Source organism: Penicillium canariense, assembly GCF_028826845.1.
Source record: "Penicillium canariense strain IBT 26290 chromosome Unknown utg000001l_segment0_segment0, whole genome shotgun sequence".
Taxonomy (NCBI): domain Eukaryota; kingdom Fungi; phylum Ascomycota; class Eurotiomycetes; order Eurotiales; family Aspergillaceae; genus Penicillium; species Penicillium canariense.
Genome location: NW_026622728.1, coordinates 6,596,523 through 6,622,752, shown reverse-complemented (window position 1 = coordinate 6,622,752; position 26,230 = coordinate 6,596,523). Strand labels below are relative to the sequence as shown.

The window sequence follows — 26,230 nt, the reverse complement described above, 5'->3', positions numbered from 1 at the left end:
AAAAAATTACCCCACTGAGTCAATATGTTGCAAATTTGACTGATTGGCAAGTAGATTGTTTAATGAGTTAGAAAAAATGCTCCAATTGGTATTCATCATTTTCGGTGCCTATATTGCGAAACTGTTAGTTCTTGATTAAATGAGCTTAGTTATCAACAAGCAACTGGGCATTTGTTGTTGCCGTGCTACTCCCCGAAAGCGGTTGCAGAAGACAGCGAAGCTTGAGTAGAAGGGAGGGAGCTGTTTCATTTGTGAATCAAAAAGAGTCCACTTCATATCTGCATTAGTGGAAGCGGGTAATTTAGAAATCGCCGTTTTCCAAACTGATCATAAGTGTCCGCACCAAGGCCCCCAACCACGTGTATGATCATCTAGCCAATCTTGAAACCTGTAATATTTTGGCCATGGGAAGGAGACTCCTTGGGGTGGCTGTGATGGTGCGCGAGGACGAGGACGAGCCCCTAGGCGTGGTTCAAGGGTGTTGCAAGTCTACTGTTGACGTGTCGTTATTTTCAGGGCGAGTTTCTCAGTAAGCCACCTGGAATGAATGCGCAATTATTTTGCGAAAGCGCAGAGGGTCTGTAATAAATGGTAATCTATGGAAGGGTCGATTAGGTGGCATTGTATCATTATACCGTAGCTACCACCACTGTGGTAGTTCCAAGCATGAGAATACTGATTGAGATAAGAGCTCCCGAGCTTGCCAGCATGTTCACCCGTGGACCAGCCAAGTTACATTTCCCACTCCTGCATCCACTTCATCATCCATTCCTCCTGAACCGGTTCCAGCGAAGCTAAACTGCTGCTTGCAGCTAGGGTCCGCCCTATATCCGGATTTATGGCTTCATCTCTTTCCGCCAGGACACGGAAAAGCCCCAAGAGGTAACTTGCCGGGTTCTGCATAGCACTGCTGTGCGTCCCATTGTTTGTGGATTCCTCTAACGCATGGAGCCAAATGTTGAAAGGTACGGTTTGAAGAAAAATCTGTTTCCGGTTAAAATAAGCGATGATAGCGGGGAGAAGGACATTCCATTGCGTGAGCCGTGGGTTCACGATGTTGTAGACTGTCGGGAGAGGATGAGACGGGATCTCGGCGCTGTCGATCAACTCTATGATGGTTTGCGCAAATATATCCACAGGAACCCAATCGATAGTACCGGCTGCCTTCAGTGTCTCGGGCAAGAGGCCTAAATACTTTCCGCTGGCAATCAAGCTGGGAAACCATTCGGTTCTAGTCCAGATGCCTTTCCTGTGTGCTGGGCCACTAAGTTGTCCGGCCCGAATCACATATGTCAAGATTCCGCAACGCTTGCTCGCAACACTCAGCAATTGCTCTGCAACCAGCTTCGATTCACCATAGCCCAAGGGAATTGCTACATTGTAATCATCTATGATCTCCTCCGGAATGGACCCTGGGTGGTACAATTGCCAGTCAAAAGCAGCCGTGAGGCTGGATAGAAAATAGATGCGTGGTGTCTTGGACGATGAGATACTGAATTGGATAACGTTTCGCACACCGCAAAGATGGTCACGCTCAAATGCCTCAACAGGGGAAATGAGATCGAGTTTCCATGCAGCGTGGATGACATGCGTTGCCGAAGATAGTAAAGACTTGTAGGTTTCTGGAGCGAGGCCTAGGTCATGAGCACCCAGTTTAGATTGGAAAAACTCCACTCGATCGCTGGCGAGATTGGTGGGAATGCCACGCAAAGCATGCGCCTCGATCTGTCGTTCCCTGCTGTTGATCGACCGGTTGAGGCAGATAATTTTGATGACATTGGGGTGCTGGAGCAGACGCTCCAGCAGATAAGAACCCGCTGAGCCAGTGGATCCGATGAGGATCACAGTCCATTTATCATGTTCCGCCGGTGGGTGCGTTGCAGGCTGGAGACCACGGGAGTACTGCTCAAGCAACGTGCGCATTATCCGTACTCGATGCGGCTCCTTCGAGGCCATTGTCCCCTTTTGGTCATCCAGAGGGATCGTGTTGTCCGTAGCTTCTTGTCTTCCGTTATTCAGCGGATCTCCGGAACGATTTTTCCGGTCCATCGTCTCGCGAACCGCTGGATCAAGAAGCTCAGATTTGGTCGCGATCCGATGGGACAAGGTGGCAATAGGGGCCTTTCCAAGGATCTCAAAGAGCGGTATATTAGCTTTGATCTCATGTGAAATCCAATTGCGCAGCTCAACGCCGACGAGTGAGTCGACGCCCAGGGTGGCAGTGGTATGATTCGGACCGATGTTGTCCTTGGGAATCATCAACAGTCGAGATAATTTGTCCATAATTGCTTCTTGTAGAATCGAAGACCCTTCCTCTAGGGTTCGAGCCTTCTTGAGCCTGTCATGGAGCACTTTGGCCAGATCTTCAACATCTCGATCCTTCACCACTGATGCGGAACGTAAATGCGAAAACCTGGGATCCTGTGTCCATGGCGGCACCAGACGATCTTTGCTCAATTCTTCAGAGTCGAAGTCGAGGTCCTCAGAGGTATGTAAACCAGTAATGACCTGGGAAGACTGATTCTCGGCAGATGGGGTTACTACAAACTGTAGGATTGCACGGAGTTCCTCGATGTCAATTTCATCGTGGAGCTGCCGCTGCAATTTGGCTTTGATCTGGCCATTTTCAACTACATATCCCGCCCCTTTAACGACACCAAGGTCGATGGTTACCGATGGGAGGCCCATAGACACTCGGTGACCGGATAAAGCATCTTGGAAGGCCGACGCTGCGGAGTAGTTACTCTGTCCTGGATTTCCTACCACACCAACAGCCGAGCTTAGAATCACAAGGAAGTCTATTTCGGTCTGCAGGAGGCATCGGTGAAGGTTCCATGATCCACGGACCTTGGGGAGGAGCACGGATTCATAATCGTTGAGAGTCATGTTCTCGAACGAGATGTCCTAATTTCGCAATATTAATACAACCTCAATCCACGATAAATTGGTATAATAGGTCGAGTTACCTTCAAAACCATTGCACATTGTATAATCCCGCGTATAGGGCGTTTCCTGACTGCGCACTCTTCCAGGATTTCAGAGACCTGTTTTTCATCACAGACATCGCCAGTGTGACTTGTGACGGTAGCGCCATCTTTCTCGAGATCCTTGACAAATTCCTGAGAGCTCTGGGATTCTAAGCCGCTGCGAGATAGGAAAACGATGTTCTTCGCCCCACTCCAGACCATCCACTGGGCAATGACCTTCCCAAGACCACCTAGACCGCCGACTAGCAGATAGGAAACATCATCCCGGAACACAGAGTTAGTCAACACGCTCATGGATGCCTGGAGATAGATTATGTTAATGTAGTGTCCACTGTGGAGAAGATTGAGGTCTGCTTACTTTGACTTGGTCCTCCGGTTGTGGGACAATGATGATCTTCCCCATATGTTTCCCTCCCTGCATCAAGCGGAAAGCGGCCTCAACCTCGGACATTGAAAAGGCAGTAATTGGTTTGACCGGTTCAATGATCTTCTTTTCAAGTAATTGCATAACATTTGCCAAGATCTCAGCAGCGTAGTCACTCTTGTGGTAGAGAATGGTGTCGAGATCAACGGCAGAGAAACTGGCATGGCGCAGAAATGGCTCCATCTCTAGGAGACTGTTGGAGAAGAGGTCTCGCTTGCCAATTTCAATAAACCGACCAAATCTGGAAATGCAATTCCACGACTCTTTCAGTCCGTCTCCGGATAGCGAGTTCAGAATAACGTTAACTCCTTTGTTCTGGGTCAATCCCATGACCCCTGAGGCGAACGTGGTGTCTCTGCTGGAAAAGATGTGGTCTTCGGCAATGTGATATTGCTCCATGATGAACCGTCTCTTCTCCACTGTGCTGACCGTGGCAAATACCTCAGCTCCAATCCACTGGGCCAAAACAATCGCCGCTTGGCCAACACCGCCTGCAGCGGCATGGATGAGCACAGTCTCCCCTTTGCGGAGGCGTGCTGTTTCACATAACGATATGTAGGCCGTGGAATATACGACAGGTATTGAGGCTGCATCTTCGTAGGACATCTCCGCCGGTATCCTTTTGACAAGTTTGTTCTTGGTGCGAACATAGTTGCCGAATGCCCCGATTGCCCAAGCACAGACGCGTTCGCCTACGCCGACGGACTTCACTTGATTCCCAACGCGTCGAACAATTCCACTGCATTCATAGCCCAGCGGCGCACTTTCAAGGTGTCCCATGGCAGTCAGGACATCGTGGAAGTTCAGGCCACAGGCTCTAGTCTCTATCTCAACCTCATCATCTCCCAGTGGAAGAGCAAAGGTTGGGTTGTCCACGAATATGAATGAGTCCAGGAGGCCCGGTCTCTCGATCTCCAGTTGCAAAAATCGAGAAGTTTGACTGAAAGCCTGCTGCACAGATCGTTTTGGCGTGGCTCTCGCTGAAATGTAGTCGTTCATCTGATGATTTTCGAGAACGCGGGGGATGAATATGAGTTTGTCCCTGACAGAGAACTCATTATCGGATGCTGTTTTATCACTTTCGAGACTGAAAACGGATCGGAAGATACTTGTGATCGGCTGTATGTCTGTTGTTTCATCGCGGGAGTGTTGAGGTTCAAGGTCAAGCGTCACCAACTGAGACAATTTAAACTCGAACCTCAATGTGCGGAATAGACCGAAGATCAAACTGGCTTCGGGGCTTTCTGATAAGGGAGCTGTACCTCCACGAGTGACCCACAAACAAGCCCGGGCCGTGGTGATGGCTCTTTTGATGGCGTAGAACTGGGAAGAACTGAGACGAGAGAGAATTGGACGGCTGAGGTCGATCAGAAAAATGCAAGCCTTGCCATCCACCTGGGCATTTTCTATTAAGCTCAATGTTGGGGGCACACCCACAACCTTAGCCAAGGAGCCCCGTAAAAGATCCAGGAATGTACTCTCCAGTGATCCGTCGTGGATCAACGTTACCTCGGGATACTTATCCTCCACAGCAGACAGCGCAGTAGATACCATCAAACTGGTTAAATGGTCCTTCTTTTCTGGCTGGTCCCACAAACATATGTCCAACCCACTAAAGCCGTTCTTCTTCAGAACAGCCTCCCACTGGGATTCTGTCAGAGTCGGATTCGCCTCACGACTTTTCTCAGTAGCTGCAAAATGCGTTAATGATCATGTGTACAGAATACCAGCATCGAAAAGGCTTACCTAACCACCACCCGGGCAGAGTCCCGAAGATTAACGAAATACGGACGGCCAGATTCGTGACTTCGATCAAGATCAGTTTCCCGTTTGGCCTTAAAAGGCTTCGGATGTTCTGCATTGTGTCGTCCACGCTTCGGGTAGCATGCACGATATTGGCTGCGATGATCAGATCAAATTCTTCTTTCTGGAATCCTTGCTGCTCGGGACCATTCTCAATATTGAGCTTCCTGAAGCTCATGAGACCTGACCAGGCCTTGAATTTAACTTGCGCTTTCTCGAAGTAACCAGACGAAATATCCGTGAATGTATAATGGCCAAAGCGAGCGTCATGGTCGTCATGTCCACCTAATGCCTGCAATATCGGCAACGTGGCCGCGCCGGTTCCAGCGCCAATCTCCAAAATGTTCATATTCGGGAATTTGTGACTGAGTTTGTCGACGTATGAAGCCAGTTGTGCCGAGGAGCAATCGACCCCGATGCCTTTGCCGTAAAATTCATGCAGCAGGTCATCTTCCAGCATCACATCTAGAGGCTGGACTTGATTCGTCAAAATGCGAACCAGATTACTTCCCACCTTGTCAAGCAACTGGCCATCGACGCTTCTTCCAAGCTCCTTGCGGAATTTGTCCAGATTGACAGACTCACGGGCCGCTTCCAGTAAATTGAGAGTCTCTAGCTTTCCAGCTGAGGCAAGGTTGGATTGCAGTTGCATCCACTTATAGTATCGTTGATGATGCGGCTGCATATTGTCATAATCCGACTCTGTCAGTACCTGAAGAGCACCTTGAATGAATTGGAGGGAAATGTGATCTAACACAGAGAAGGTGAGGGGGTCAGCAGCGCCCGATGTCGTGGACCAGAGCTTCCTGGCCATTTCAGAAGTGAGCAGGTCGACATCAGGTTCCCAACACATCTTATAGCAGAGCTTTCTCGGCTCGACATTCTGTTGCACGAAGTCTCTGCCTGAGAGTGAGACACATTTCAATCTCTTGAGTTCGACGACAGTGGTCTTGTCACCCTGGGAATCATCCACGACCGTAATCATCGATTCGGTTTCGTGAGGGCCCTTCGACTGGGTAGCGGTATGGACTGAAAACCGATGGCCCGGCGTCTTGTTGATGTGTGCGGCGACGAAAACTTCCTTGATAGACTTTGGCAACATAGGTGCTTTAAGTGTCCCAGTGCTCATCAGTGAGATGATGAAGGTCTGGAGAATGGCGTCCATTGTGGCCGGGTGGACGACATGGGGATATTCAAAACCTTGCGGCATGACAGCTTTCGTATCGGGCACTGCGACGGTACATAATGCTTGGCAAGGTCCGCCATATGCTTCGACCAAGTTCTTGAAAGTGCTACCAAATTCAAGCTGAAGAGTTCCAAGGAGGCGAAACAGTTCGTGGGTGTCAATGACTTCGTGGCAAGCAGTTGCCCCACTTGCAAATTTCTGCTGGTTATGCTCCAGCATCTGGCTCCTCTCTCTGGTGTCAACCCCGGACCTCGATCCTTTCATCTCCATAGAAATCAGACCATGACAATGCTCGGACCACCCTTCCTCTTTGGAATGTGAATAGAGGTAAAATTCCCGCCAGGTAGTTGAAGAGCCGCGACTACCTCCATTAAGTGGGCGAAGAACAAAACTTGTTTCAATGCCGTCAGAGTCATCGGGAATCACAAGCGCCCTACTGATATCGAGGTTTCGTAGTCTAAATCCAAGTACTGTAGTGTCTTGATTCGAAATGCATTGTGCAACTGCTTCGATGGCCATTGCAATGTATCCAGCAGCCGGATAGACAATACTGGATTGCACCACATGGTCCCGCACCCAAGGGATATCCGATACACGAAGAATGTTTCTCCACCTCGGCTCCAACTCATTGAAATCATTGACAGGAGCGCCCAGGAGGTCATGTCGGGGATGTTTTCTGTGCCGATGGTTCAGACTGAGACGACTCTCGTGCCAATGGCTCACGGCATGATTCCACGCATAGGGGGGCAAGTCCACTAGAACACGCGGGGAACTTTCGGACTGGGGAAGGTTGACGGCGTTCATCTTGAGGGGATACCCCGCCGTAAGTATTGCAGATGCAGAGTCGAGCATGGCGGCCACAGAATTCCTATTTCGACACAACGTAGATGCATACTCAATGTTTACATGTTTCAATTCCGGGGTTGCCAGGATCTGTTTCACGGAGCTTGCTAGAGCGGAATGTGGTCCAATCTCAATGAGAAAGTCGATAGCTCTGTCTCGCCTGTCCGAGCTTCGTTGGCGTGCCTGTGGGGAGCCAAGACACAAATTCCGTAAAGATTCTGAAAATCTTACAGGGGAAAGCATATGCGTGATCCAATATTTGGCATCTAGATCTGTCGCTTCGACAAGCTGGCCAGTAACTGAACTCCAATATGGAACTCTGATCAGCGGATTTGTTTGTAGATCCCGCAATGCCATGAGATAGTCATCCGCAACGGCTTGCATATGATGCGAATGATACGCAGTGTCAGATTTGATCTTGCGAGCAAAGACTTCTTTTGACTGAAGCTGTTCGAGGAGCTCCTCGATGGCCGAAGAATCACCAGATAACGTCATGTTGGAGGGGCTGTTTATGCAAGCAACGGTGACGTATCCTGAAGAAACAGTTGAGATATAAGTCTCAGCCTCCTCCTGGGATAGCCCGACAGCCATCATGGCACCAGAAAGATGCGGAGCTTTGCTGGAGATGCTTGTAGAGAGCAATCCTTTGAAATAAGTTATCGACAAGGCTGCATCCATTGTTAGGGCACCGGCAGCATAAGCCGCAGCAGCCTCCCCACTTGAATGCCCGACGACTGCAGAGGCTTGAACACCCCATGACTGCAGGAGGTTTACTAGGCCTATCTGAATGGCAGTACACAAAGGCTGGCTGATGGCGGCGGTGTTGACGTTTGTGGTGTTTGCGTCGCGATTCAGCTCATCTATTGTTTGTCAGAACCACATGACACGATATCCTTTGAGTATTAGGTATAAATTTTCTCCCCTACCGAAGATCGACCATGTTGCTCCCATTTTCTGCAATTGGCAGTTAGCCTCAATCAAAGTTGACTCAAACACCGGAAACGTGTGAATCAGCTCTTGTGCCATTCCGTGCCATTGAGCTCCTTGACCCGTAAACACGAAACCAATCCTCGGAATCTTTGTGGACAACCGCATTATATTCGGGGCTTGGAGTGATTCGATTAGTTCTGCTGCTGACGATGCGGAGAATGCAGTCTTCCATGGCAGAATAGACCGGCGCTGATTCAACGTGTAAGCAAGGTCCTCCATGAAGCATTCTTCTTTGTCAGAAGTATGCTTTTGAACGTAGTGTTTCAGATTCATTAGGGACAGCTTCAACGTTTCCTGGTCGTTGGAAGTGACCACAAAAAGTCGCCGTTGACCGTCGCCGTTTCCAAAAACAGGAGGCGCTTCGCCTGTCTGAAGGGATATAGGTCGACGCGATGATTTCATGCCACGTAGGGAAAGATGTTGGCCTGCATCTTCCATAATAAGGTGTGCGTTCGTACCCCCGAACCCAAAACTATTGACCGACACGCGTCGAAGGCCATCAGATGGCCATGCTTCCAGTTTCAGAGGTACCTGTTTTGCAAATTAGCCTCTGTTGAATAAGGGGTTTGAAGGAACTTGGATACCTTCAGTCTCCATTCCTCCAAAGGAATGCGTGGATTTGCTCGTCTGAAATTGAGGCCCGGGGCGATGGCCCCTTTCTCAAGCATCATCACACACCTGATCACGCCCGCAAGTCCGCTTGTACTCTCCAAATGCCCAACATTTGTTTTAACTGAAGCAAGGCGAAGTGGTTGATGACTTGGTCTTCCTTCACCAAACACTGCTGCGATGGCTTCGGCCTCAATGGGATCGCCCGCTGCTGTCCCAGTACCATGCGCTTCGACGTAAATTGTGTCCTGTGGACGTAACCCAGCTTTTATATAGGCTGAGCGGATGAGTGATTCTTGCGCCTCACGGTTGGGTAGTGTTATGCCTGCTGTTCTTCCATCTTGATTGGTGAAAGTTTCTCGAATGACTGCTCTAACGGGATCGCCATCCCGCAGGGCATCGTTCAGGGTTTTTAAGACAAGGCAAGCAATCCCCTCGCCACGGGCGTACCCTTCGGCACGGTCGTCGAAGGCATAACATCGCCCGTCCGGTGAAAAGAAGCTGAAATCTGGTCAGCACAGTACCCTGCTCCCAAAGACCTGTGCAAAAACACACCCCTGTCGAGTCATTTCAACCGCTCGATCCGGATTGATGATCAAGTTCGCGGCTCCCACAAGTGCTTGTTTAGATTCACCGGCACGTAGATCGTTACATGCCGTATGCAGAGCTACGAGGCTTGACGAGCAAGCAGTGTCAATGGCGACGCTGGGCCCTCTCAAATCGAAAAAGTGAGAGATTCGATTGGACAAGATCGAGAGAGCGTTTCCCGTGGATTGATACACGGGCATATTCTCGGGGTCACTTCTCAGCATTTGATCATAGTCCATATTAAAGGCTGATGTGTAGACTGAGGTATTGGTCCCTCTAATAGTGTCCATGCGAATACCCGCTGAAAAGTGAATGTCAGCGACTGGAAGCATTCATGCAGCCGGGCGACTTACCGTTCTCCAGAGCTTCGTACACACACTCGAGCAGAATCCTCTGTTGGGGGTCCATAGCCTGGCACAGTCAGCCACAAATATATTCCTGCGTGTGTGATAGCCGAAGTACCTTCGCTTCAGTTGGGCTTATCTGGAAAAATCGAGCATCAAAATGAGAGATATCTTGCTTCAAGTAATATCCGCCACGCATGACCATCTGTGCGAAAAGCTGTTAAAGGCCGCCACGACGTCATTTCGATGGGAGACGGGACGTCCATACAGAACCACTCCTTTCAACATTTGGATGGTAGAAGGAGCTTGCATTGAACCTGCTAGGCGGGTGTTCCGACCAAGCATCTCGACCTTCGGCACATAAGTTCCAGAATTCCTCCGGGGTATTGGAGCCTCCAGGGAAACGGCAGCTCATCCCCACAATGGCAATTGCCTCGGTTCTATCTTGAGGATATTGCCTGGAAAGATGTTCAGAGGAGTTATTGGACGTGGAAACCAGTTCCAGGTACGTACCTTCCTAATTCGTTCATCTGAGTATCTACACTAGGACTGGCGCCATTCAAGGCCGGAGTGAATTCCTGAAGAATCTGAGACATGTCTGCCTCTGGTCTGATTCAAAGATTTTCAGCTCAAGATAGTATAGGAATTAGATGCTAGACGTAGGATGCAAAATCACCAGTCAATCTGAGTTCTAAATCCAGAGATACTATTCCAAACCCGATATATATATTACGATTTGGACATGATCTGACTGGACCAGCATGCATGTACCGCAGCTTATAGCCTTAACTAATGTACCAGAACCCTCAGGTCACCTCAGTCGTACACCGACTTTTTTTCTTAATTTTATGTTAGCTTGGGACATAGAGCGACTGAGCCCCTTCCCAAGGGAGCAACTTGTGCATCAGGGTGGGGGTCCGGCACGTAGGGTCATACATGCTGTGTAACCTTCCGTTTACCCTCATCATTGGAGGTGGACGCCGAGGTAATTGAGCCGGAAACTTACTTCGTGAATAGGGGTTTATTCTCGCACTTAGCACGACTAGGGTAGCTGTAAGTCTTCAAAACCCGCTGCTTGGTCCCCAAAACGGGAATTGCCGAATCTTGGAACCGCTATGAAATTCCTATCAAGCAAATAGACAAGGATAATGAGGAATGTTTTCCTACTTTCACAACCGCTACTTCCGCGCAAAGCTCGCTACCTTCACGCATGCAAGAATTTCGAGACCGCGTTCACCTCAAAAGATGACCGTGCAGCTCATGCATGCAAACCTCAAAATGGACTTGTACTCCAACCCAGGTTTCATGAATTAGGAGGCCAAGTATGACGTTGTTTGGAAGAGACCAAAGTTAAAGCCCATCTTTTATGCTGAATATGGAACAGTAATCCTATATGAGACAAGCTCTCTCTATATCCTGTTCAGTTTCGTCTCCATACCACTCTATTAAATGGTGGTATCAAATGGAAGCCCAGTCATATTTACGTTTACAGAGGAAACTACTACCATATTTTTTGCGTGTACTTGACGTACTCTAAGGGTTAGATGTATGTTACACGAAGATATTGTGGTCTATTTATCGTCAATAGATGATCCCAAATACACCTGGACATGGGGACCAGAAAGGGTGATCGGGCCATGTACCTCAACCCCAGGCCTCTGAGATACTATTGATTACAGATATAGTGACGTGTAGATATGTCTCTCAGCAGAGATTATTGTGACTTGGTCTTCCCCGAGATCTTGATAGCTGTTACGTTCCAGCGACAGTTCGTGAAGTCGATTTTTACCACCTCGCCTTTCCCCTCGCCTCAACTATTAGGCTCGAGATGAGGCATTTCTGCCCTTGGTCCGCTACGTCGACCTGTAGATACATCTCCTCACAAGTCAATTGGTTGTCGAGCTGCCGCATATCCAGGTGCATTCTCCCTATGCTCTTTTTGGACACTTCCGCAGCGGGAGTTCACATCTGCCTTAGGGAACTGAATGGTGATTGTGACTCTTGCTGGCCTTCGGTGATTGCGCAACTGAAGAGGGCCTGAATCGTACTGTTCAGCTCACTTGATCGACCGGCCTGACTGTCTCAGCCGACTTCATACTTTCGCGATGATCCCGAGATTTCGCGACAATCATGCCGAGAGGTTTGGATGGTCTTTAGATAGATATGCGTTGAATGTTGCGGAAGTTCGCAGGAAGACATGTAAAAACATCACCGAGAAGAAAAGAGTTCAGGCATACTAGCAGCATGCTTTGCTGAAGAAAGCAGTAGTACCTTATCCCACATTTTCGGGTAACCTGCAACGATACAAGCACGGAGGCATGGTCACAGCATGCGAGCCAGCCTCTCTTAGGTTTCTGCACAGGATGGCTGCAACCAAATTTTCATTGGGGCCAGGTCCACAGGCGCGTGCGACGTGACCCAGGTGGCATCATCCGACATAATTCGTCGAGCGTTGATCGCATGCTGGATTTGTTTTGCCTCAAACTCACTCTACCTTGTTTCCGGGCTTTCGGGGACTTGTGAACTCCACCATTTTGCCCAGTACGAGTTATTATGGTAGATACCTGGGTAATGCGGAATTCGCTACAAACCATTTTGTGGTCTGTGCAAGCGTGCGTAGCGGTCCACATCGCCTAAATATGCCGTTCTCACGAACAGTTATCTTTGTTGATAGTTGATAGGTGGGAGTTCTATCGATAACGGCCCGTATAAAAACCGGAGATAGCTGCTGGGAGCCTTAGGTGCCTCGTGATTGTTGTCGTCGATGCACTAGTCCTCCGTGATGTTGAAGTAGTGCGAGGCATAATGGTGTCCACGGCGTCCGGTAGAAATACGAGATCTCAGTTGGATCTACATGCTTCCGTCCGGCCCGGAGACTCGAACAAATATGTCGCTATTCATGAATAATGTATTTCGAAGATTAGCACGGTTCACCGTCCGTGTGTAGTCCTTCATAATTGCGTATTTCACTGGCTGGGAGGTAATATGCTGATAGATCTCTCGACTGCCCTTTTTGCCCCTCTCCACACTCGCATAATTCACTTCTTCCGCGACAAGAACCTTTGGGAGCGAATCGAGCTCCTGGTGAAAGTCAAAATATCCGGCCACCGTACAGGAACGAGTAGCATGATAGAGTATTGTCGGATAACGCTGTACCGATGTTCGCAGGGTATTTTCGCCGGGACGTCTGGATACTAAATGCAGTAAGGGGTTTCGTCGGGCTCGGAGATAGTTAGGATGATACCGCTCACGATCTCCCTGGAATTCAAAGTACGAGTGAACTCGGGCGTGACCCCGCGCAGCTTCTGAGCGAACTCATGGTGGTGTCGGATTCCGCGAACAACCGACAGCCGAGTGAGTTCCTGGCCCAATGCGATTGGAACTTGTTGCCCTTGAATGGCGGCATTGAAGACGCCCGACGATCACTTTTTGATCTTGAGTCTTGCTTCAATTAGCAGTTGGTCTAGTGGAGTCTGGGGTTTCCCGTGATGAGATACCGAGACAGAGAGATTTTGCGGAGAGTTGCTCGGGTAGTGAGGATTTGGCAGGACAACAATATGGGGACCAGGATCATAATCTTTAAGGCGCCAAGCGGATTCAATACCACTTCGAACCAGTAGTGGGCAGAGCCTGGGGAATGTTGTATCTGTGCCCCCAGCAGAACCACCTTTCCTAAAGGGATTCGGGCCCTGGCCCTGGGGACCCTTGGTTTGCTTAGATTGATTTCGATGAATGGACTATTCTTTTTGATGACTTGCCAAGTGCAGCACATAATTCATCAACATCACCTTCTGCTAAACGAAGTAAAATAAAATGCAATATAAAATCACCAGCCCGTTTAAGCAATCAAAATGAGCATCCTGTCCTAGTCTCGGAATATTGACTAGTGGCCAGGCCGTGGCTCCCACCATGTAGATTCTCCTGAGTGTTCCTGAAACTTCCCACTGACACAGGTAGCTCGAAATGTTTGTTGACACCAAGGTGGTCATTTTGATTCTCCCCATAGCATACGTTCAGAATATTGACTGTTGGTCGTTCATAAACCGGTTGATTCCAACGAGCCATTGATCGGACTATGTGATCATGTCAGCTTCATGCATTTTTCAATTATACGAGACTTGGGTAGATTGAGATACCATCCGTAGAGTTTGAATCAAACAGCAAGAAGGGTTGACCCTGATGGTCTCCTTCCCCTCGTTGCTCTCTTTTATCGCGTAGTTCCCATCGCCTCTTGGAAGGTGGTGGTATGAACTCCTTGACAGGTTTCTCCGCCCCACTATATCGGCCTCTTGAAGCGATTCCGGCACCCCAACGAAGCCGAATCTCATAACCTTCACAGCTGACTCCTTTGGAGCTGCATTTTTGACAGCCAGGTCGAGTTTCGTCACATTGGATTCGTTTCCGTTTGCACGTCCAACAGCCTTTATGGGACCGATGACGGGCGTTGGGCGCATCTTTTCTTTTAGCATCTAGAGAAACCATGGCTACTAGAATTGATAGGAAGATGAAAAGGAATCTTGAAGCGACAAAAGGAACGTGTGACCCTCATTCTGTTCATATAGGTCTCTGCGACTATACATCATGAGCGAACCGCGGGCTCTGATTGGCCGATCAAACTTCTCAGCTGCGAATAAATAGCGCGGTCTAAGCCTTTATAGGGAAGATTTTCCGGTTGAACTGCAGGGCAAGCTCATATTTGGCTCGCAAATTCCCTCGCAATGTCGGTCGAATAACACAGGAACCTGCCTCTCCTTATATTCACGGTCGGCCTGTGTCAGCCTCGCTCTTCAGACCTTCCCCACGGTGGAGCTCGGCACCTTTCGCCTCAGCTGACGTTTCGGCAAGGTACAAGCAAGCGCTATCGGCCGCCCTTGGGCTCCACCGATGATATCGGCATTGCAGGTTAGGCAGATTTGTCGTTTTGAACCTGATGATACCCTCTTAGGTGACTACTTGGAATTGGTCAGTGCGACCTATGTGGACTACAGCAGTCGGTGGTTGTAGCGAATCCGCGTTGACGTCGCCACCTTCGGGGCCCCGAACGAGGATCATAGATGCACTGGTATGTCATAGAATTGGGCAAGGCAGGCGTCGCGCTCCATGAAAAGAAGGCATAGTCCTGTCGAGATCCATACAGCTGGTCGATCGCGCCGCACAGATGATTTCATGTTCTAGAAATGCACCTTCTATATGCCGGCTCAACTTTCCCAAACAGGAAGATTCTACCTGCACGAGATATAGATGGAGATCGCGACGTCGTGGGATCTGAAGAATGGCTAACCTGTTCGCCTAATCCCCAGGATAGGTCCAGGCTCTGGAAGCGACAAGTGGGCCACGTCGGTGTCCAAGACCAGTTTACCCCGCGAGAGCCACACAACCCCGACACCCGTGGGGTTCCCCGGAGACAAGAAAAAGCCCCGGGTCGTTGGGGTGCGGGGATGCTCATTCCAATTGTCTATAAGCGTCTGAAAATCTGCTCAGATACTCTACACAAACGTCGAGCCTTGGCACCAACTTGCTTGATAATCGATCGCCTTTTGACGAGAACATACCTTCCAGTTCAAGTTTCGGACATGAACTCACCCTGATATAATTGATTTCCAGCACCTCGAAGTCAACAAAGTTATGGACCTGGCAACCGACACAACCCTCAAATTCACCGATCAGAATGTCCAGGATGCCTCCGATCTCGCTGAGTTCGGCCATGACCAGAGCCTCCAGCGCAAATTCAACATCTGGAGCATGCTAGCCTTAGCTTTTTGCGTTTTAGGAACATGGTCGACTTTCGCACAAGACCTCACTGATGGGTTTATTAATGGTGGTCCTGTCTCTATCCTTTGGGGCCTAGCATTGGTGACATTCTGCAATACATGTGTGGCGATCTCTCTGGGAGAGATCTGCAGCAGCATGCCCACAGCTTTAGGGCAGGCTTACTGGATCTTTCGACTCTGGGACTCGCCCCTCGGACGTTTCGTATCTTACATGTGTGCATGGATCAACGTCTTCGGCTGGTGGACCCTTGCCGCCTCACAAGTTGCCTTCATGACAAACTTCATTCTAGGAATGAAGGTCATGTTCAATGTCAACTGGACTAGGAAACCCTTATCGGGTACTGGTTCCATACTAGATCCCCAACGCCAGCATCGAATAAGATTTTCTCATCACTGTAACTTGCAGAACTTTACACAGCTTCAGTATACCGCCCCATTGTTGGATATGACTGAAGAAAAGAGAAATTTGTCAATGACGAAATGTACAAACATCCAGTTTTGATCTACCAATAGTTTTATATAATTACACGGGAACCGGCTCACAGCTTAGACTTCATATTGACATGCACAGCCTTGATGTTCGAGTAGGCATCCAAACCAGCCTCACCCAGTTCCCGACCGATACCACTCTGCTTCACACCGCCGAATGGGATGCGCCAATCACTATCATTGCTAGAGTTGATCCATACCATACCGGCCTCAATCTTCTTCGCTACCCGATGAGCACGGGTCAGGTTAGTGGTGAAGATAGCACTGCCGAGGCCATATGTGGTATCGTTGGCCATCTGGATAGCCTCCTCCTCAGTGCTGAAGCGAGCAATGGCAACGAAGGGGCCGAAGACTTCTTCCTTGTAAATACGCATATTAGGCGACACGTCGGTGAAGACGGTAGGCTCGACGAAGAAGCCCTTGCCATTTCCAACACCCTTGAAGGGCTTTCCACCATATGACAGAGTAGCCCCCTCAGACTTACCCACATCAACATAGGACATGATGCGGTCATATTGGGCCTGGGTCACCTGGGGACCCTGGAAGGTGGACTCCTCGAAGGGGTCGCCGACCTTCGAGACATTCTTCACTTGGGCCTTGAATGCGGCTAGGAACTTATCGTAGATCTTATCCTGGACTAGGATACGGGAAGTAGCCGTGCAGATTTGGCCCTGGTTGTACATAATACCGATGTGTGCCCACTCAACTGCCTGCTCAAGATCGGCATCATCAAAAACAACCAAAGGACTTTTGCCGCCAGTCTCCAGAGTGATATTCTTCAGGTTGACGCTGGCCATCTTCATGATATGTTTGGCGGTAGCGGTGCTTCCGGTGAAGGCGATTTTATCGACATCCATGTGAGAGGCAAGAGCAGCACCCGCGACAGCACCGTGACCGTTGACAATGTTCACAACACCTGGGGGAAGCCGGCTTCCACGATCAGGTTTGCGAGGAACAGAATGGAAAGCGGCGTCTGCTCTGCAGGCTTCAAGACAATAGTATTGCCGCATGCCAGAGCAGGGCCAAGCTTCCAGGCGGCCATAGAAAGCGGGAAGTTCCATCTGCAGGCAACAGAGTCAGCCAATGCTTCAAATCCGCATATCTTTCCACCCTGGGCTCTGGAACTTACGGGATAATCTGTCCGCAAACACCAACCGGTTCCCGCATTGTATAGGCGAATTTGTCAGGAGTAGTTCCAATAACTTGCCCAAAGATCTTGTCGGCGTATCCACTGAAGTAGCGGATAGTCTCCGCAGTCTCAGTCAAGTCGTCGTCCCGCGAAACGGTGTATGGCTTTCCATTGTCGCAAGTCTCGATGGTTGCGAGAGTCTCTCGGTTGTCCTCGATAAGCTGCGCAAGGCGGTTCATCAACTTGCCGCGGTCGCTTCCGGGAAGATCCCGCCAGCTGGGGTGGTTCAGTGCAGCGCGCGCGGCCTTGACAGCAGTATTGACATCCTCTGCAGAGCCGGCATAGACGGATGTGATTTCCGTGGCAGTCCTGACGTTTTCAAGAAAGTGTTAGCCACGCAAGGAGTATGGATACGATCGCACAGCAGCCACCCATATTGCAAGACCTACGCCGGGTTAATGCTTGCGATCTTGTCGCCATCGGACGACTTCACCCATTGATTGTTGATGAACAGGCCAGTCGGCTGCGACCAAACACGGCCGTTGGGCGCGGTCAGCTGAACAGATAATGAGGCCATGATGGGTGTATGATCAGGAGCAAAATTAAATCCTTACAAACTGACTGACGTCTGAGGACAGAACAGGCGATCAAGTACACTGGTAATGCGTAGCTCTTAAGTCCACCCGCTAGCTGCAGCTACATCGCCGATAATCATTGATAACCGTTTCGGCACGACATGCCCATTCGAGAAGGTGGATGAAATCCGCATTTGCAATGCATCTGGAGAACCACAAAGGCCCACACGGTATCTCCAGATGATCGGGTCGGAGCTCAGTTTCGCGGCGAGTTGCCCCTCGACGCGCTAGTACTAAAGGAGTAGGTCCACCCAACGATAACGGTGGCGCTGAAGCTGGCATCGCGACTCTACTAGTGTTGCTACAAACTTTCTACGGCAAATGAATCCACGAGAAGGAAGAGTGTGGACGACTAAAAGCTGGAATTGGTAGCGAGAGCTCATCTTTCCCAATGTTCTATTCCAGCCTGAAATCAAAAGAGTTGTACTGGAAGTGGCAACAAGAACCTTGCATCGCACGTGGGTTCCCCGCGAAAAGATAAGCTTTAATCGATGACACTCGGCAGTGCTGGCTTGGGCATGGGACAGAGATAGGGTCAACCTGCCCTATCGGCACAACAGAGTTGTGCCCTGCAATTTTTTTCCGGGGTGTCTCGGGTTCCCGAGCGCTGATTGGCCGTCGGTTCTGCGTGTAGAAGAGTTACGAAAGAGACATTATGGAATAGCAATGCAAAGAGCAAAGACAAAATGGAAGTTGTAAAGAGCTTCTCCAGGCTTTCGCCAAACTGAGAAACGGGGAGAGCCCACACCGCGTGTGGGCTCGGGTAGAGTCGCGAGGCCGCGTTTCTTGAACCAGACACGTTTGGACTGCTGAATCGGGCAGGTACATGCGGACTCTATCGATCTGATAGAAGCGGATACCAACCTATAAAGACCGGTTGGGGACGGACGAAGTTATTGGGTTTACTACAGCTCTACAAGTCCTTTTCTTGTATCATATTCCCGCCATGGCTTCTGCCCCTGATACTACATCAATCCCGGGATACACGATTTTCCGGGAGGGAGACTATGACAGTGTCGCTGCGACTGCCATGCTCCCGCAGGGAGTTCCCCACCCGCTAGGTACGGCTCGGGACCTTTTTGTGTCACCCCGCAGAACTCACCCGCTGACCCTCGGATAGACCAGCTTTCCATTCGGGAAATTCCAGATGCTGCCAAGATTATTCGCGATCATGCTAGCCCCAAGACCGTCAAGTTCAACTGCCTCACTCTGCGAGAGCCTCGCAAGGCCGAGTACCAGGCCTTCCGCGCAGGCAAGATCGCCGCTCCCGATCGCCGGGCTTTCGCCATCATTATTGAGCGCGAGACACAACAAGTTGCTGAGGTGGTCGTCAACCTCAAAACCAAGAAGGTTGAGGAGTGGAAGGCTGTGAAGAATGTTATGCCCACCCTTACTCTGGAGGACCTGGATGTCATGGAGCGCATTGCCCGCAAAGACACCAGTGTCATTCGCGCCTGCAAGGAAATCGGTATCACCGACATGAACAAGGTTTTCTTCGATGCGTGGGCCATTGGTATTGATGAGCGCTGGGGCTATGAGCGCCGTCTTCAGCAGGGTCTGGCCTACTACCGTGCCTCTGAGTTCGACAACCAGTACGCTCACCCTCTGGATTTCTCCGTGGTTGCCGATACCGAGACCGAGGAAGTGCTGAGCGTTGATGTTCGCACCGTGAATGGGGAGCGCACTCCTGTGCCCCTAGAGGAGCACAACTACCTGCCTGAATTCATTGGCGATGGATACATCCACGACCGACTCAAGCCCATCGACATCACCCAGCCTCAGGGTGTTTCCTTCAAGGTCCGTGGCAACGAGCTGTCTTGGGCCAACTACAAGATGCACATCGGTTTCAACTACCGTGAGGGTATCGTGATTTCTGACGTCCGCTCTCACGACATGTACGAGGACCGTGAGCGCACTCTCTTCAACCGTATCTCCGTCGTCGAGATGGTTGTCCCCTACGGCTGCCCCGAGAAACCTCACCATAAGAAGCACGCTTTCGATGTCGGCGAGTACGGAACTGGTCTCATGACCAACTCTCTCAAGCTGGGTTGTGACTGCAAGGGTGCTATTCACTACATGGACGGTGTTATGTCCACCTCCAACGGCGAGGCTGCCGTCATCAAGAACGCCATCTGCATCCATGAGGAGGACAATGGCCTCCTGTACAAGCACACCGACTATCGTGACGGCACCGTGATTTCGGCTCGTGACCGAAAGCTCATCATCTCGCAGATCATCACTGCTGCCAACTACGAATATGGCTTCTACCATACCTTCACCCTCGATGGCACCTACAAGCTTGAGATGAAGCTGACTGGTATGCTGAACACCTACTCCCTGCACGAATCTGAGCAGGCCGCCCCCTATGGCACCCAAGTTGCCCCCCAAATCACTGCCCACAACCACCAGCACATTTTCTCCCTCCGTATCGACCCCGAGATCGACGGAACCAACAACACCGTTGTGCAGAACGACGCCGTCTCCTCAGATCACGCTGTTGGCTCCCCCGAGAACCCCTACGGTAATGCCTTCCTCAGCAAGAAGACCCCTCTCCGCACATCCCTTGAGGGCGCTGCCGACTACTGCTACGAGACCCAGCGCTCGTGGGATATCATCAACCCCAACCGCTTGAACACCATTGCCAAGAAGCCCGTCGGCTACAAGATCCTCAACAATAACTGCCCTCCCCTCCTCGCCAAGCCCGGCAGCACCGTGTACAATCGCGCCGCCTTCGCTCGCAAGCCCCTCTGGGTCACCCCTTACAAGGACTACGAACTCTTCCCTGCTGGTGACTACGTGTGCCAGTCAACCGGAGAGGAGAACCACCCCCACAACTCCACCATCCTGGACTGGGCCAAACGGAATGAGAACATTGAGAACACCGATATCGTCTGCTATCTGCAGTTCGGCCTCACCCACTTCCCGCGCACTGAGGACTTCCCCATCATGCCTGCGGAGCCCGTCAGCATCATGCTGCGCGCTTCAAACTTTTACGAGAAGAACCCCGGCCTCTGGGTGCCGCCTTCGGCCATCTGTGTCGATACCCAGTCGACGAATGCATTTTCCTCGTCTTGCTGCGCCGCTAATGCTCCGGCCAGCTCGTCGAGACTGTAAAGCATGAAAGGGTCATTTGGTGTTGGAAACAAAACTTTTTTCTGGGTTATGTGATTGGATGAATATATATTGTAAATAGGCCATATCCCTTAATTTGTTCAGTCTGAAACGACATTCACATTTTTGATCATTGAGTATTTTCGCATTTCACCCTGTAAGCCCTTTGAATACTTGAGTTTTACATGCCAGCAATGTTCGAAACTGCTCAGACTCATCATCCTCAATCCTCAACATTTCTCCATGAGTGCTATATACTCAACTGCTGATATGTATATTCAGAAGGGGAGACTGCCCGTCATTAGGTTATAGTTCCCGATACATGATGTCGGTTCTCATAGTATATTTGGTTCCACTAAATACCGGGTCTCCGCTATGCATCAGATCTTTCTGCTGGAAGATTAGGATTGACCCGGTACGTGGAAATACTCGGAGCTGCTCGTCACTACTCTTGAAGCTAGGAATGGGGCAAAATGACGTAGCGCCACCTAGCAATTCCCCTTTCGGGTCGGGATTTGACTCTTTTTTCTTTTCCGCCTTGATCAAATCTTGTAGGTCCTGGTCACCCATGCCGTTGAGGTAAAGGTGAATGGTATAGTAAGATGCATCACCATTCGGCGCTTCGTACTTGCCATCCCAGTGTGGCCGGAAGTACTCGCCTCCTTCATATCGAAGGAAACGCAATCTCTCGTTGAGTTCGGTGAGGCAATATGACTTCCCTCGTCCTGCAAGCCCAGTGACACGCAGTCGGTTTGTGAACTTGTCGATTTCAAAGTCACGTAAAAAGGGCATCAACCTGTCCAGCAGTCTTTTGGCCAGCTCGGGGCTGTCCCAAATGATACGCGCACAATTTCGCGTGTCCGTTGCCAGCATCTGTCTTCCGCCTCCAATATTGATCAAAGCTCGTTCCCAGCCGTCAGAGGTACTGGCTTCGGCGAGCTTGATCAGCTCCTGGCATTCAGCCTCGGTGAGAAAGTTATCGATCACAGCGGCAAACAGGTCCTTATATTTGGGTAGCGGGGGATCGGACTTTTCAAAGTCGATCCGCCTTGCACAAGTTGTGCTAGGTGCCTGAGATGGGAGAAAGTCCTCGCGAATTTGAACTGTGCTCATAGTTGTTTGTTTTGAATCTGAGGGTAAAGGAGAAAGTAAGCGCCTCCACCTCAAGTAAGGCACTCCAAATACCATTTTTCCTCTACTAGGCGGGGCTTTCCTTTCTGAGCTGCCGGCGCTTTACGAGGGTGCTCAGAGTCAGACTCACTGAGTAACTGTCAGACCGAGCTCAGCCTCAGTGACCTGATCAGTGTACCCACGTGACCGATTAGAGCGCGCTTATTTAACTAGTGAGTGTGATTGACTTAGCTAACTCACAAATTACTTATACTGAGCACTTAGTCTAGACCTAGCGAAGCACTTCGCCTATAATATTGTTCATTTTGTGAATTACTTTTTGGGAGCCCTCATTTCCCACCATGACCCGTTTCTTGAGGTAACCTTGGCCTACCGACCCACCCACAACGCTTCCGCGTTGTGGGTGGGTCGGTAGGCCAAGGTTACTACCTCGTTTCAAGGGGGAAAAATAGGGGTTCGAGAAATTACACAATAAAAATAGAAGGCATTAGAGAAAAGCCGTTCTCTAGTAGTGAATAAAGATAATCTAGACCTAAATACTGAGGCACAAATTGAAGCTATACTCCCTTACTCTTAGCTTTTCACATGGCTTTCCTTCGCTCTTACTTCACTCCCCTATATCCCGCAACTTCTCTCCTAATGGCTGGTGGCTCTCGGGCAAATCGAGCAAGCCAGGGTTGTGTGTAACGCTCGTGTCTTTAAGAACTTGACATTTTTTCTCATCCTAGGATTATTGAGCAGCTTGCCATAATAGAAAGTCCTAGATATGCTTACATCTCTATCATTCCTACGGTCATAATGACCATCACGATCATCATCAGGGACGCAGCAAGCGATATAGTTGATGCACGTGACATGAGAATTACCTAGAGACCTATTTTAGAAGCCGATATATAAAATGATTCAGAGATTATCAGAGTTATACGCACCTATTATCGGGGCACAGCCCGAGAGAATGCTAATAGGAATGATATGCGAAACCTGACTGCCAACATCGCCAACGATTGAGCCCGTTAAAATTGAGCCAAGGAGTTGATTTCCAGTTTGAGTAATGGATTGGCCAGTTTGATCAACATTGTTTCCGTTAGCCTCAGCCGTACTTTTTCAGGTTTGAGCAACAGGAGAGGTGATTGTTGGAACACTTCTCCCGAAAGTGTCTCTCTGTATCTTGAGGTAAGGCAGCGACAAGTAGCGCGCATAAAATGATGGAAATCAGACCTAGCAGCATGGTATCCAATTGACGGCTAAGAGGATCTTTGAATAATAATAAGAGTGGGTAGAAAAATATGATGCAGATATTGATGTCCCTAGAAGAAACTAAAGGCCATTAAATAGACTAGATAAAGTTTTCATTGGGCGTTGAATATAATGAGATACAATTACCAACCACTTAATTTGCTTTGCAATTTGATTTTATTGGATGATGAGAGTCAGGTCTGGTATTTAGGGTCTAGTATGTAGGGTGACAAGCTAAGAATGGTCCACTTTGAGGACTAGGACCAGACTACGTGGTCCTTTGGTCTTTTTTATAGTAGTGTTCAGAAGATCAAGAAGGCGACAAAACGAGCCGAGCAATTGGTCCTGAAGCTGTGGAATGCATGATGGTTCAGACTTGCTTCGAGTCAAAGATTTTAAGGGGTTGGTTTTGTTTTTTACACCCAAGGTACAGTTAACTAGCAAGGTCTGGAAATATCTAGGGGTACGGAAATTCCTGCTGCACCAATGATTGGTGTAAAAATATGTCAGCAGCCACCACCGTTCAGCAACTTTGGAAAAACTCAAGCTTATCTTCTATTGCCATCTCTTTCTCGATTTTATGTATCTTCAACTTGACGTCTTGATTTAAGTTGTCTTGATAGCCCGTGGCCTAAGAAAAAGCATAGATTGTTTGAAATAAAACAACTCTAGTAAAAGGAGATGATGACTCCAACTCTAAGATGTCCGATTTATCCAAGGCCCACCACAGTCATAAGCTTCCCAAAGAACAAGTCACAGTCTCGAACACCAGCTCGGGTTTGTCAGGTATAGGATTGTCATCCCTCACCAGGTGAAATGGCGCGTCAAGAAGCAAGGCTTCAGAAGCTTCATTTGCCGGCCATGTTACCTCGACTTTGAACTGTCGTAACCGGTCAAGTTCAACGAGCGGCGCAAATAGCCTTGCCTCCTGTTCTGCAGTCATCGTATTCCCCGACTCTTGGTCCATTTTCACCCAGGCTTGAATATTCAGAAGCCCCTTCGCACCTTTTATAACGTTCCACAAGGCCGTCCATTGATCGAACCACTCGTCATCGAGGATTTGAATCCGTTGATCAAGACATGCATGTAGGAACGAGATCTCAAGCGATCGAATCGCAAAGAAGCTCCGAGACGCCAAGACTGATCTAATATCGGAAATGATTCGAAAATCCAATGACTCCATGATTTGAAGATGAATACTATTGTGCGACCATAGGATATCCACGGACTCCGAATAACTGTGTGAATTCTGTGAGTATATCGGATTAGGAGTCAAGCAAAAGCGGGAACATACATCTGCCGACAAGTCAGGAGGAGTGGAAGTCGCTTCTGGCTTGTTGAATCTTTGTTGTGTGTTAGACATTCACACCAGCAGCCGTCATTGGGTTTGTACGATAAAAAGTGGTACTTTTGGCCTTTGGAGGGACAAACACAATGTCGTAACTGTGGGCCTCCGGTGAGCATGAATGCAATGACATTGTCTCCAAAGATGAGTTCATAGATTCGATGTCGAATCTCCACAGGGATTTTCACCAAAAAGACACTGTCATTTTGTTCGCATGCCGAGGCCAGGTCCATCGTGAGTTAGGTGCGTCAGAGATAATCCTGGGAAGTCACGTCGTCAAGCCCCCGAAGCTCTTGAAGATTTGAATTTCAAGAAAAGCAGCCAGTGAAAGTATTTACGATGGGGGCTATCCCGACTCAACGCAGGCCCTGCACACTATGTTGACAGGTAGTTATTTGGGTAAGAAAGTGATGAATTCTCTCACGATCAGAATAGCCACAACTCGTGACCACGGGGCTGAATGGGATTTATTGCCAATTAAGATATAAAAAGAAAACTCGGTGTTGCCTGCATAAGTATATTGAGAAAGAATATCTGAAAAGAACACCTCGCTCATTTCAGGGTGGGTTAAGGGCAGCGGGGTAGGTTGGGGGCGGATAGATGGCGGGCTTTTCCAGCTTAACGAGTGCGCAGATTGGTGGCGAAGCTGCTGCCTATATCTAAAACTTCGCCGGGAAATCTGCAGGCAAGCAGGCAAAACAAACTATTTCGTGTAATAGCAATATTAATGATTTGTCTGATCCGTCTCTACTATCGACCTTGGCCTCGGAACCCCGATGCTCACAATAAAACCAGAGGGATTCCAGGCAATAAATGAGGGGTCAGCAAGTATTTTCAAGTAGGGTCTTCTGGACCCTTAACAGCAAGAAAACTTTTTGCCCTCGATTCTTAAACGCTAGGATTTGCAAAGCAAGATATGATTGGGAGGCGGCGCTAGATCAGACCGAAATTACCCACACAAATTAAGCCTGTGAACTCTATCTTCGATCATACCAATCCGGATTCAGTCACTATCTCCAGCACTAGACTACATTGACCATAAGGTAAAGGATCACGAGTTCGGTAAAGTCATGGACACAGGTTCTATTTCACTTGCTCTTGCACTGGTGGACTTTGCCTGTCATTCTCGACATCTTTGCAATAACCGCCCCGATCGCCAAAATCACTGACACAAGCCCCAGAGAGTTTGCAAAGCTGTGAATATCGTCCCTTCTCCAAACACAAAGCCGGTCTAATGAGCATTAATTCAGGCTGTTACATGGTCTGCAATCAAAATCCAACTCAATTCCAGTGAAGAGGAATACACAAGTATCAGGAATCCTCATACTTCTCGGCAATGTTGAATGGCAAGTTCAATGAGATACAACAACGAGCAGCAATATGAGAAGAAGCGGAAGGGACTATCTCGGTCCACTGTCTTGACGCTCTCATACAGGAGAGATATGCCCACAAAGTCAAATTCGACTAGGTTGACACTAAAGACCATATAAGTGTTTGCCCGGCTTGCAGACATGTGAGATATAACTAGAATAGAATCCCTCCTAGGTTACTATATAAAGCCAATTGTTCTCGATAACACAGCTCCTTGAAGAGTCATCTCGCTGGACAT

At 49.2% G+C, this 26,230-nt stretch overlaps 6 protein-coding genes across 6 annotated transcripts; 2 read left to right on the top strand and 4 right to left on the bottom strand.

Moving 5' to 3' along the window:
- Positions 1-732: 732 nt before the first annotated feature.
- Positions 733-10,291, bottom strand: N7482_002257 (Type I Iterative Polyketide synthase (PKS); the record flags this gene model as incomplete). Its single annotated transcript, XM_056684382.1, has 10 exons — positions 733-2,904; positions 2,967-3,287; positions 3,346-5,102; positions 5,158-8,103; positions 8,170-8,764; positions 8,818-9,343; positions 9,398-9,731; positions 9,784-9,841; positions 9,893-9,991; positions 10,043-10,291. Coding segments are annotated over 10 exons (9,057 nt in total), but the record flags the coding sequence as incomplete, so codon positions are not given.
- A 5,108-nt stretch (positions 10,292-15,399) lies between these two features.
- Positions 15,400-15,998, top strand: N7482_002256 (uncharacterized protein; the record flags this gene model as incomplete). The annotated part of the gene is made up of 2 exons (XM_056684381.1): positions 15,400-15,883; positions 15,952-15,998. 2 exons carry the CDS (start codon positions 15,400-15,402, stop codon positions 15,996-15,998), a joined length of 531 nt encoding a protein of 176 aa, XP_056547987.1.
- An 86-nt stretch (positions 15,999-16,084) lies between these two features.
- N7482_002255 (Aldehyde dehydrogenase) lies at positions 16,085-17,740 on the bottom strand (the record flags this gene model as incomplete). The annotated part of the gene is made up of 3 exons (XM_056684380.1): positions 16,085-17,095; positions 17,190-17,532; positions 17,613-17,740. The coding sequence occupies 3 exons, from the start codon at positions 17,738-17,740 to the stop codon at positions 16,085-16,087; spliced, it is 1,482 nt and encodes a 493-aa protein (XP_056547986.1).
- A 1,004-nt stretch (positions 17,741-18,744) lies between these two features.
- N7482_002254 (peroxisomal copper amine oxidase) lies at positions 18,745-20,912 on the top strand (the record flags this gene model as incomplete). Its single annotated transcript, XM_056684379.1, has 2 exons — positions 18,745-18,859; positions 18,919-20,912. The coding sequence occupies 2 exons, from the start codon at positions 18,745-18,747 to the stop codon at positions 20,910-20,912; spliced, it is 2,109 nt and encodes a 702-aa protein (XP_056547985.1).
- A 303-nt stretch (positions 20,913-21,215) lies between these two features.
- Positions 21,216-22,022, bottom strand: N7482_002253 (uncharacterized protein; the record flags this gene model as incomplete). The annotated part of the gene is made up of 1 exon (XM_056684378.1): positions 21,216-22,022. The coding sequence occupies one exon, from the start codon at positions 22,020-22,022 to the stop codon at positions 21,216-21,218; it is 807 nt and encodes a 268-aa protein (XP_056547984.1).
- Positions 22,023-24,006: 1,984 nt separating this feature from the next.
- On the bottom strand, positions 24,007-24,459 carry N7482_002252 (uncharacterized protein; the record flags this gene model as incomplete). The annotated part of the gene is made up of 1 exon (XM_056684377.1): positions 24,007-24,459. One exon carries the CDS (start codon positions 24,457-24,459, stop codon positions 24,007-24,009), a length of 453 nt encoding a protein of 150 aa, XP_056547983.1.
- Positions 24,460-26,230: the final 1,771 nt, after the last annotated feature.